The following is a 12,995-nucleotide window of genomic DNA, read 5'->3' as shown; positions in this document are numbered from 1 at the left end:
TAATCAAGACAGTATGGTACTGGCACAAAAACAGAATTATAAATCAATGGAACAGGATAGAAAGCCCAGAGATAAACCCACATATGGTCACCTTATCTTTGATAAAGGAGGCAAGAATATACAATGGAGAAAAGACAGCCTCTTCAATAAGCGGTGCTGGGAAAACTGGACAGCTACATGTACAAGAATGAAATTAGAACACTCCCTAACACCACACACAAAAACAAATGGATTAAAGACCTAAATGTAAGGCCAGACACTATAGAACTCTTAGAGGAAAACATAGGCAGAACACTCTATGACATAAACCACAGCAAGATCATTTTGGACCCACCTCCTAGAGAAATGGAAATAAAAATGAAAATAAACAAATGGGATCTAATGAAACTTAAAAGCTCTTGCACAGCAAATGAAACCATAAACAAGATGAAAAGACAACCCTCAGAATGGAAGAAAATATTTGCAAACAAAGCAACTGACAAAGGATTAATGTCCAAAATATACAGGCAGCTCATGCAGCTCAATATCCAAAAAACAAATAACCCAATCCAAAAATGGGCAGAAGACCTAAACAGACATTTCTGCAAAGATATACAGATTGCCAACAAACACATGAAAGGATGTTCAACATCACTAATCATTAGAGAAATGCAAATCAAAACTACAATGAGGTATCACCTCACACCTGTCAGAATGGCCATCATCAAAAAATCTACAAACAATAAATGCTGGAAAGGTTGTGGAGAAAAGGGAACCCTCTTACACTGTTGGTGGGAATGTAAATTGATACAGCCACTATGGAGAACAGTATGGAGGTTCCTTAAAAAACTAAAACTAGAACTACCATATGACCCCGCAATCCCACTACTGGGCATATACCCTGAGCAAACCATAATTCAAAAAGAGTCATGTACCAATATGTTCATTGCAGCTCTATTTACAATAGCCAGGACATGGAAGCAACCTAAGTGTCCCTCAACAGATGAATGGATAAAGAAGATGTGGCACATATATACAATGGAATATTACTCAGGCATAAAAAGAAACAAAATTGAGTTATATGTAGTGAGGTGGATGGACCTAGAGTCTGTCATACAGAGTGAAGTAAGTCAGAAAGAGAAAAACAAATACCATATGCTAACACATATATATGGAATCTAAGAAAAAAAAAAAAGGTCATGAAGAACCTAGGGGTAAGATGGGAATAAAGACACAGACCTACTAGAGCATGGACTTGAGGACATGGGGAGGGGGAAGGGTAAGCTGTGACAAAGTGAGAGAGGGGCATGGACATATATACACTACCAAACGTAAAATAGATAGCTAGTGGGAAGCAGCCATATTGCACAGGGAGATCAGCTTAGTGCTTTGTGACCACCTAGAGGCGTGGGATAGGGAGGGTGAGAGGCAGATGCAAGAGGGAGGGTATATGGGAATATATGTATACGTGTAGCTGATTCACTTTGTTATACAGCAGAAACTAACACACCATTGTAAAGCAATTATACTCCAATAAAGATGTTAAAAAAAAACAACAAACACGTGCCATGTCCACAGTTCTTCTTCACCCCATGATCCTAGAATGACCCACATCTTGAAGCAAGCCCTAAAGGTCCCATTATCCCATCCCATCCTGATTTGGGGGTGGACTAGAAGCCATACGGAATGTTGTAGAGGGAAGTCACATGGTGAATGCTAAGTCCTTTGTGACTCCCTAAGTCATAACTAGAAGTTGAGGAAGGAAAGAAAGAATAGAAATGGAAACACAAATCTTCAGGATTATTTTGGGTCTTCAGAGCCCAACATCCCAAGTGACAAGTATACCCAGGTCATGTTTGCTGACTGAGTGCTCAAGTGAAGAGCATGGAGGCTCCAGGGCCATATTTCTAAGGCAGGAGAGCCCTTACCAAAAGTGTGACCCTCTAAGAGCTGAGACAATGAAGCAAGAATATTCTATGTCCCTTGGTGGCCAAGGAGACATTTGGAATGGCTGCCTGAACTGACGCACCCCACAGCTTTGCCCACCTCAGGTTAGCAGCTGTGAATGGATCTTCTGGAGCTGAGGGAAAGGAGTAGCAGGTCTGGCATTTGACAATGGCCAGGTAAGGATGTTTCTCTTCCGCCTTAACACTTACCTCCCATCCTCTAGGAACAGAGCTGGGTGTGCCACCCCTGCCCAGCTCACTCTAAGCTTCAGGCTCAGCTGACCCACAGGGGCAACTGTGGCTGCGCTGAAATAGCCAACTCACCACAGGTCCTTGAGACCAATCAACAGGTGCCACCAGAAGATGCCCGAGGTGAACAAAAAGGAATGCTCCATCGCCCTGCCCAGCCACCTCATCACTCCCCCAACCCAACAACTGGGAACTCACGTCTGTGGTTCTCGTTTCTGTGGTTGGGTGGGGACCGGGTCTCCTGGTCTTGGGCCTCATCCCCCTCCTCGCTGGCCAGGTGGGTGTGAGCGTAGTGGTAGCTGAGTCCCGGCCGGTTTTTATAGCGTTTGCCGCAGACTAGAGAGGAAAAGAGGAAAGGAAGGGAAAACGCAAATGTTAGCAATCTCTGCAGCTACGGCCATCATTCTCCCAGGCAGTGACTCCCATCCATCCACCCCAGAGCTGGGTTTCCCCGCAAAAGTGTCTCCCACTCCCAACAGCCCCCGACCCTCACCCCAGCACCAGCACCGCTGCGACAAGTAAAGAAAAGAACCCAGGTAAAGAAAAACCAGAGAAGACGGAAGTTAAACTGTGTACCATCATTTCCTAGCTGTGAGACCCTGGGAAAGTCACTTGCACTCTATGTGCCTCAGTTTCTTCAGAGGGAAAATAAGCATAACAGTAGTACTTAGCTCTTCGGTTGTTATGATGAGTTAATCTCTATGCAAAGCACTGAGAACAGTGGTAAGGGTGATAAGTATTATAACTTTGGTAAGGGTGACACTTATTATAACTTTGAAGTTAAAAGGCACTGGGAGTCTATTTAGGCCAACACCCCATGGCACAGATGAAGCAAGTGAGGCCCAGCAAGCTTAAGTGATTTGCCTGGGAACACACAGCTGGCTGTGGCAGAGCCACTGGAACCCAGGTCTCCTGGATTCCTGTGCAGTACTCCTTCCACCACCCTGTGGTTGACTCTGTACGAAGTACAAAAGCTTTATACGGATCATATTTTTGATCTATCACCCAGTGATTCTGTGCCAGAAAAACACATTCCACCTCCACCATTAAAACTATGAATCTGAGGCATCCTTGGTAGACGTCGCAACCAAGAGCTTGTGCCCTTGATGGCCCGGGAAGCCTCTGATATCCCGAATCTCTAAACACGTGTCCTAGCAGGCACCACCTCTCAGGTGGACAGTAGGAGACAAAGGCAACGAGTAACACAAATATGATTTCTTGGACCCAAGAAGAAGAAAGGGGCAGCTCCCTTGGTCGGCTGCTCAGTACCTAAATGGCTAAGACTAGACCACTGCCACCACCCTCCCTGTCACAAAGCCCAATATCTCAGCCCGTGGAGGGATGGCACTGCTGGTAGCAGAAGCCACAAGGGTCTTCCAGTAAAAATCTCATGCCAACCCTCTCATCTTGTCCCCACCTCTCCCCAGCAGAGCAAACCCCACCGGATCTGCTGGAGTAGCGGAGGTTGCCAGCTTTAAGAGACTCTCGCTTCACATGACTGGGTTTTAGCAGTGAGTGTAAACACTTCACAAGGTGGAAAGAGTACAGAGTTCCTCATCAGACACGGGTTCAAATCCCACTTCCAGGTGCCAAAGTTGACCAGCTGCATGACCTCCACAGTATAGAGAAGAGCTGTTACCCACCCCTCTTACCCCCTACCCTTATTATTTCTGGTGGGGTTTCCTTTCTTACTAGATTCTCTTAGGTTTTTCAGGTATTATAACCATTGGCAAAAATGGATATTGTCATCTCTTCTTTCTCATATATATGTAAACTATTGTATCTTCTTAGCTTAATTCATTTGTAAGAATCACCAAGACAATATTTTAAAATAGCAAAAGCAAGCTTTTCCAATTGTAGTGAAATTGGATTTAGTGGTTCACTGTTTAGAATGATATATGTAGCTAGTTTTTAGTCTTTATCAAGTTTAAGTAGTTCTTCTTATTCCTGAGTTAGAGTTTTATTACAGGAGAATTTTACCAGCTGTCCTTTCAGCATCTACTAATATATGACTCTCTTTTAGTTTGCTGATATGGTGAATTATGTTGATTTCCTAATGCTTCCTACTATTGAGCCATTCTTGCATTCCTAGAATGTACTCCATTTGGTCAGGGTGTATTATCTATTTGATATACTGCTGCATTCTACTTTCTAATTTTGCATTTTGCGTCTATACTCAGACTTGAGATAGATAAATAATTTTGGGCCTTTTACCATGATTTTCAATTGCATAATTGTGCTGACTTCCAAAAATAAATTAAGGAGTTCTGTGTGAAATTGGACAAGATACATAATCTCTTTGTGCCTTTTTTTTTTAAAATATATTTATTTATTTAATTTTGGCTGTGTTGAGTCTTCGTTTCTGTGCAAGGGCTTTCTCTAGTTGCGGCAAGCGGGGGCCACTCTTCATCGCAGTACGCGGGCCTCTCACTGTCGCGGCCTCTCTCGCTGCGGAGCACAGTCTCCAGACATGCAGGCTCAGTAGTTGTGGCTCACAGGTCTAGTTGCTCCGCGGCATGTGGGATCTTCCCAGACCAGGGCTCGAACCCGTGTCCCCTGCATTGGCAGGCAGATTCTCAACCACTGTGCCACCAGGGAAGCCCTGTGCCTTTTTTTAAATCTGAAAATGATGATGGTATTACTTACCTTGAGGGATTATAAATAATATTTGTAAAGTATCTCACTCAGTACCCAACACCTAATAGATGCTCAATAAACAGTAGTGAGGGGCAAGGGGCTTCAGTGTGGTCTACCACATCTTAAGTGCTATACCCCCCTTGAAAGAGGGACTTTGACCCTTACCTCTCCTATGGAATCTGGGAATTGGCTGGACTTTCTTAAGAAGGTGAGAGTCTGAAATTCAAGTTGGTGATCAAGTTGGTGACCAAGCTGGTGACCTAGTGACTATAAATTTAAGTCCTACAATTGGCTCCTCTCTCCCTCTCTCTCCCTCTCTCTCTCTCTCTCTCTCTCTCTCATAAATATTGCAAAAAATAATAATAATAACATGTCACTACACAACTCAATTCCATTTGGCTCAGGAAGTGGGACCTAAGGAGACCCCTGAGGCACACCGTGGGCCTGCTTGTGACTTTTTCTATTTAACTTTTAAATGATCTAAGGTCAATAAACAGCAAATTATGGGGTCACTGGATATAAATTCATTTCATTACAAGGAATATTGCTGGTGAGGAATAAATGTTTATTAAAAATAAGGCCAATAATGTCAGTATTTATATGGGGAAGCCTCAGCTGCCTCTGCAGATCTCCCTACTGCACACTCCACAGTATTTTATTTGTTTATTTGTTTCATTTTCTTGTGTCAATTACCACCGTCTTCCTTAATCACAGAATTCCAGGATTTTAAGATCCTGGTCTAACTGACTATCAAATTGTTTTATTCCCACGAACACTCTAGATGCCTTCCTGGAACAACTCCACTGATGGGGAACTCACTACCCACCCGAGTAGGCATTTCTTCTTTGACCTCCTTGAATTATAGTTATGACTGCACTGGAGGACCTCTCTTAAGGACAGTGTCACAGCGATTTCATCTTGATGTCAACAACTCCACCTGCCGTGCTGCCATGCACATTTTACACCTTCAAAACATACCCATTGAATAGTTGATGAGTGAACACAGAAACGTTTTGTAGGAAAGCGAGGAGATGGGAGAGGAGGTAAGTGTGTAGAATCGGCTCCATCTATCCACATTAATCTCACACTAATAGTTCTTAAAACCTACAAAACCAAACCCAAGCAAAAAGCTTCCCATATCTCCTTCCCCAATACCATAGAAAGTTTTAGAGCAGATCCTTTTGCTAAAAGAGAGATTCTCAAAGAGTAGTCACCAGACCAGCCCCATCTGCATCACCTGGGAAGTTGGTAGAGATGCAGTTTCTTGGGCTCCACCCCGGACCTACCGAAGCGGAAAGTCTCAGGGTAGGGCCAGGCAATCTGTGTTTTAACAGGGCCTGCAGGTGATTCCAATACACACTACAGTTTGAGAACCACTCTGCTAGAAGATTGAATATATTGAGGCTTAACTCTGCCCGCCCTGCATGCGCCTGCCCTTCTGGATGGATGGAGGTGGCAGGAGGGGGCAGCAGGAGGCAGCCCTGAGACCTGTGTTCAGTTATTAGAGGAAACAGAAGCGGACAGCCCACAGTGGCCCTGGAAGCCAGACCCCTTAACCACAATCCCTGTATGCAGAGCTTTCCAGGTGGAGCTTCATTTTTCTCCACCTGCTTATATCATGTCATTCCTTCATCACCAGGTCTTCAAGAAAACATTTATTAAACACCTAATGTGTACCCAGCCTTGAAGCACCAGAGGACAAAGACAAATGAGCCCCAGTCCCCTCCCTCCAGGAGTCCGAAGTCTAGCAGAGGAGATATACACGTCAACTAGCAAGGAGGGAGGTGGGATAAATGCACCAATGCGAGCCTGTGCCCCACAAAGAGGAGGGGCCAGCTCACGGGCTTAAGTGGGGTGCGAGGATGGCTTCCCAGAGCAGGTGGATGAGCTGCAGCTTGTGAGAGAGCAGGACATCACCAGGCAGACAAAGGAGGAGGGCATGCGGGCACCAAAGCACGTCCCGCCAGCACCTTTGGGGAACTGCAGGATATTCAGTAAAGCCACTGGGAAGGGGGCATCGGGGTGGGTGTGAGGGGGACTAAGGAGAGGAAGGTGGGCAGGACTTTATCCTGACAGTGGGAAGTGGGGGGAGGACTGTATGCATCCTGAGGACCAACTTAATCAGATTTACATTTTAGAAATACTGCTTAAGGTTATAGTGCGAAGATGGATTCGGAGGTGGCAATAGGCTCCTTTAATTTTCCGTGTGTGAACAATGAGGACTTTGGGGTAGGAGAGAGGTTAGAGAGAATCTGGTAGAAGGGTGAGCGGGTGGGAGTCAGCAGAAAGGAGGAGCGCAAAATGACTTCCACGAACTCGGCCTTCCTGGCCACGCGCCATCCAGCCCCCATGCAGCCCCCCAGCCTCACCCGAAGCCTCCTTCCCAGCCCTCCTGCCCACTGGCCCTTTCGTTTCTTAAACATTTTTCCTTCCACAACAGAGCCTTTGCACAAGCTCTTCCCTCTGCCCAGAATGTCCCGCAGCCCCACTTTGCCTGATGAACGCTTCACAATCCTTCAGTTCTCGAGTCTTTCCAATCACAATTAGGACACTGGTGTGTTACCTTCCCAGGACTAGTCGTGTATCAGTATGTGTCTCTCCCACCAGCAGCAAGCATGGCAGGCCCTGTGTGTCTGCACACTGCTGCAGCCCCAGTGGTGAGCTCGGGGCCTGCACTCAATGTCAGCTAAGGGAAGCAATAAAAATACCTAGGTTTCTGACTTGGGCAACTGGGTGGAAGCACGTAGGAGGAAAATCAGATTTAAAGAAGGAAGCGAATGAGCTCAGTCTGGGGTTGGCTTATACACCTGGTGCTTGGGAAAGAGATGTGGATGTTGGAGTTGCCAGGTGGCAGTGGAAGTGATGGATATGGAGAGAAAAGTGCCAGGAGAGAAGGAGGAGAGAAAGAAGAAAGGTGGACACAGGACAGAACTCAGAAAACACCGGTATCTTAAAGAGTCTGGTGAAGAAAGAGAAACCGATTTAAAATTTTTAAGAAATACTCACAAAGGACTGAGCAACATAGGCCAGAGGAGCAGGGCTTCCAGGTGACAGAAACGATGACACCACCAGTCACGGCCCCTGCTAACAGCTACTGAGCATGTACCATGTGCCAGGCCTGTTCTGGTGCTTCAAGTAAATCAGCTCACAGCCACGCACATCCTCATTTTACAGAGGCAGAGCCAGGATAACGTCAGATGCCCCAGAAGGGCCGAGAAGGCTGGGGACTCAGAAGACAGCACTGGGCTTGGCAATTAGCAGGTCACCTGAGTGAGCAGGGAATCCACAGCCTCAAGTAGGATGACGCAAGGCTACAGGAAGCTAGGATGCTTTGGGGAATGAGGAAGTGGTGATGGGGCCGAAGGACCATTCCTTGCAGCATGGCTGTGGAAGGGGAAGGAGTCAGCTGGTGGGCAGATGGGACTGAAGAGTCCAGGGAGGCTGAGTGGGGATTGTCCTTTAACAGAACAGGTCTTGATCAGGCCCGTAGGCTAAAGGGAAGGAGGCAGGAGGGAGGGGAGTTTGAGAGGCAGGGTTAGGAGAGATTGGAGTTCATGGAGCAAGATGCCTGACCCCAAAACAAAGCTGCTGACCCAAGTCCCAGTCCCTCAAATGACTTCATCCTAGGGACGAGAGATTGCTAAGATTTATTTTGGTTGAAGAGCATCTGGGTCAGACTGCTACATTGTGATGAAGACAAACGCCTTGGAAATCCTGCTTTGACTGGTTTGGAAGAGAAGGAAAATCTAGCACTGTCTCACCTTCTCTATGTATTTCATCACATCTCGCTGCCACTCTGAACACTTGTGAGCCAGCTTCGTAGACGTGTGACCTGTACATTCAGACAGGGTCCTGGGTTCAGAAGGGTCCCACACTTAGTTTAACGCCTTGCTCTTGCCATCTTGAAATTTTTAATACTATTAAACAAAGGGGCCCTCATTTGCATTTTGCACTGGGCCCTGTGCATTATGCATCTGGCCTTGGAAACCATTTGGGGCAGGGGGTGGAGATCTGGGACTAAGTTATTCCAAACAGCCACCTTGATCGTGTAAGAGCTGCCACAGTGAATGCAGGACCCAGCCAGCTCTAGTCGAGGGCAAAATTTCCCTCTGAGGTAACTAGGAAGCCTGGCCAGAGGGGTTAGCCACTCAGCAGTGGTCATTTTAGTGCCACCAACAGCTCTGGCCCTTCGTCTGGGTCGACCCTCCCTTCAGAGAGGCAGGCTCTGTATTGATGCGTGGGTAGGCTAGATCCGAACAGCCTGGGTTCAAATCCCAGCTCCGTTGCTGACTGACTGTGACCTTGGGTGAGTAGCTAAATCTCTCTGTGCCTCAGCATCCTCTCTGGAAAACGGGGATGATCATGACAGCACACCTACTGCACAGTTGTGAGGCTATGTGAGAGAATACATATAAGTGGTGCTGGGAAAACCGGACAGGTACATGTAAAAGTATGAGATTAGAACACTCCCTAACACCATACACAAAAGTAAGCTCAAAATGGATTAAAGAATTAAATGTAAGGCCAGACACTATAAAACTCTTAGAGGAAAACATAGGCAGAACACTCTATGACATAAATCACAGCAAGATCCTTTTTGACCCACCTCCTAGAGAAATGGAAATAAAAATAAACAAATGGGACCTAATGAAACTTAAAAGCTTCTGCACAGCAAAGGAAACCATAAACAAGACCAAAAGACAACCCTCAGAATGGGAGAAAATATTTGCAAATAAAGCAACTGACAAAGGATTAATCTCCAAAATTTACAAGCAGCTCATGCAGCTCAATAACAAAAAAACAAACAACCCAATCCAAAAATGGGCAGAAGACCTAAAATGACATTTCTCCAAAGAAGATATACAGATTGCCAACAAACACATGAAAGAATGCTCAACATCATTAATCATTAGAGAAATGCAAATCAAAACTACAATGCGATATCATCTCACACCAGTCAGAATGGCCATCATCAAAAATCTAGAAACAATAAATGCTGGAGAGGGTGTGGAGTAAAGGGAACCCTCTTGCACTGTTGGTGGGAATGTAAATTGATACAGCCACTATGGAGAACAGTATGGAGGTTCCTTAAAAAACTACAAATAGAACGACCATATGACCCAGCAATCCCACTACTGGGCATATACCCTGAGCAAACCATAATTCAAAAAGAGTCATGTACCAATATGTTCATTGCAGCTCTATTTACAATAGCCAGGACATGGAAGCAACCTAAGTGTCCCTCAACAGATGAATGGATAAAGAAGATGTGGCACATATATACAATGGAATATTACTCAGGCATAAAAAGAAACAAAATTGAGTTATATGTAGTGAGGTGGATGGACCTAGAGTCTGTCATACAGAGTGAAGTAAGTCAGAAAGAGAAAAACAAATACCATATGCTAACACATATATATGGAATCTAAGAAAAAAAAAAAAGGTCATGAAGAACCTAGGGGTAAGATGGGAATAAAGACACAGACCTACTAGAGCATGGACTTGAGGACATGGGGAGGGGGAAGGGTAAGCTGTGACAAAGTGAGAGAGGGGCATGGACATATATACACTACCAAACGTAAGGTAGACAGCTAGTGGGAAGCAGCCGCCTAGCACAGGGAGATCAGCTCGGTGCTTTGTGACCACCTGGAGGGGTGGGATAGGGAGGGTGGGAGGGAGGGAGACGCAAGAGGGAAGAGATATGGGAACATATGTATATGTATAGCTGATTCACTTTGTTATAAAGCAGAAACTAACACACCATTGTAAAGCAATTATACCCCAATAAAGATGTTAAAAAAAAAAAGAAGAGAGAGAATACATTGAAAATAGTACAGGGCTCACAGTAAGCGTCAGCCATCGTCAGCTGCTATTGTCAACACTGCGGATCCGCAAAGGGAATAAACCCTAAAGGGAAGGGGGTGGGGAGGACTAGTAGTTTGTCCTCTGAAGTCTGGGGTGATGGAGTTGCAAGGAAAAGAATGTTGGGAAAGATACATTCTGGAAATAAAGTATTAGAACCATCTGCTATCCCTTTATCACGTCAGCAATCTCACTCCCCACTCTTGTGCAGAATCAGACTGAGCCCCAAGACAGCTGAAGCATTCAGAGAGGGCTGCGCCCCCATCCTCCCACTCCAGGCTCCCTCCCCAGGGCAAGCTCCTTGGCGTCATGCGCCCCTGAAGCCATCACCCCTGGGACCAGGCACAAGCCTGTGCACAGCCTCAGGTCCTTCTTTTCACCTTGGCAGCACGCACCTGGATTGTGTGTTCCAGGCGCCACGCACGTGGAGAGGAACGGCTGTGACAATGAGGAAGGTCCAGCTTGCCTTCCCCTCTCTCCTTCCCCCTGGGGCAGATCCATCTGTCAAGCTGCAGAATTAGTGCTTGCCCACTTCCCAATCCAGAGCTGCATTCGCCAGGCAGGACCTCCTGTCTGGAGTTATGAATACCTTCAGTGCCACCCCAGAATATTTACAACACACCTCTGCCACCCCACTCCAACCCTACACCACTCACCCCTTATGAGGATGGGGGAGGAAGCGGAGAAGGGGGAGGAGGGAGGAACAATCAGGGGCAGTTTGTGTGAACAAAGCCGGCTGCAGCAGACAGCAGAATCCTTCCTGCCAGGGAGAAGCGGCTGCCTTCCCCACTGATAACTTAATGACTCTGGCACATTTTCATCAGCCCAACTTGGAGCACGCAGTGGGTATCTGAGCCAGTGGTTTCCGAGAGCCTGAAAGCAGCGACTGAAAGCAATTACAGGATGAGCGTCCAAGAGACAAAGCCTGGACCTTGGGAGTCACCGGGCCACATCTCTTTCCCAGCTCTGCCCTGTGGCACTTACACACAGCCCTGAGGACACCACTTCCCTTTCTCTGCAGCTTGACTTCCTCTTCTGTAAAATCGACCCAGCAGTGCCTGTCACCTGCTGATGCCTCCAAGGCAACATACTTACAGACTATCAGGCAGGCACACATTCTCACACTGAATCTCACAACAGCTCAGGAGGTAGGGATTATCATCCCATTTTACAGAGAAGGAAACTGAGTCTGGGGGGCATTGAAACAATTCACTAAATGGCAGAGTCGGAATTTGAACTCAGGTCTGTCTGACTTTGAAACACACAGAATCAAAGACGTGCTAGTCATTCTCTATTCACAACCCCTCCCAGTGCCTGGAGCTGACCTCGATGGCCTCTTGCCCTCTGCTTCCGGTGGAGTTTGGCCATCGGGAGGCACTGGCAGGAGGACGGAGGGTGAGAAGAGAGGAGGTGGGGATCTGTGCCCTGCCCACCCCACTCTGGCTACCCTCCCTCCCAGATCCAGCTACCCCTGGGAGCCAATGTCCTCCCTGCTCCTTGGAACTCAGGATGGGGAGGGCTCCCCCTCTCCCTTGTTGCTACCTTTATCCTGCCCACACCTCCACAATCACTCTGACATCAAATTCTCTGCCATTCAGCCCATCTAAGGTTGAAACTTATGTCCTGCTGGAGCCAAGACAAATACAAACAAGGGCCATTTTGACAAGAGAATCATAGCCTACCAGACCGGTTCAGATGTTTGGGGACCTCCACACCTTCCTGAAAACCCTCGGTCTTCTCTCTGCAGAACCATCAAGGCGGGTGGAGGACCGTCTACACCAATCCCCCGGGTGGGAGGAAGCCCCAAGTGAGAAAAGTCCTGCTGTGAATGAGCTTGGGACAAAACCCAGAGAACACTGCAAAAGGCCACTAGCTCAGACCTGCGTACTCAGGGTAGGGTGTTATCCCTACGACTATGTTAAATGCCTAGAAGAGCCAGTGATGGCTCCACAAAGCTCAAGCGATAAAAGTGGTGGCTTCACAGATGGCCCAGGTCCTGCAACATTTAGGCACCAAAAGCTCCTCTTGGACAAGCACAGGTGGGCTTCCCTCCCCACCCCTTCCCGAGCCAGAGGCCAGCAGCGCGGGTGGCCTTCTGCAGACCTGGCGTCTGGCCCTGGCTCTGATACTAACCCACCGTGCATCCTTAGACAAATCCCACAGCTTTCTGGACTTGGTTTCCCTATTTGTAACATATGGCAGTTGCATCAGACCATCTCTAAGTCTTTCCATTCTAACACTGCACAATGCTTTGTTTCTCTGGGTCCTCTGAGGACTGTGTGTCTCCTGAAGCAATTATTCCCTCAACTGTGACAGAAAAAT

At 46.9% G+C, this 12,995-nt stretch overlaps 1 protein-coding gene across 3 annotated transcripts in view; it reads right to left on the bottom strand.

Annotated features, from left to right (window-relative positions):
- Positions 1-12,995, bottom strand: part of DPF3 (double PHD fingers 3) — a 254,722-nt gene that overhangs the window by 77,298 nt on the left and 164,429 nt on the right. For all 3 annotated transcript variants that reach the window (XR_009518321.1, XR_009518320.1, XM_060004289.1), the window contains exon 7: positions 2,373-2,510. Coding sequence is in view for 1 of the 3 variants with exons in the window: in XM_060004289.1 (XP_059860272.1) it covers positions 2,373-2,510 (138 nt within the window). In the remaining 2 variants the exon portion in view is untranslated. The remainder of the gene's footprint in view (positions 1-2,372; positions 2,511-12,995) is intronic.

The sequence above is a fragment of the Delphinus delphis genome, chromosome 2 (genome assembly GCF_949987515.2).
Source record: "Delphinus delphis chromosome 2, mDelDel1.2, whole genome shotgun sequence".
Taxonomy (NCBI): Eukaryota; Metazoa; Chordata; class Mammalia; order Artiodactyla; family Delphinidae; genus Delphinus; species Delphinus delphis.
Note: the sequence above shows the minus strand (reverse complement) of the source record. Positions and strands in the feature narration are given on the sequence as shown.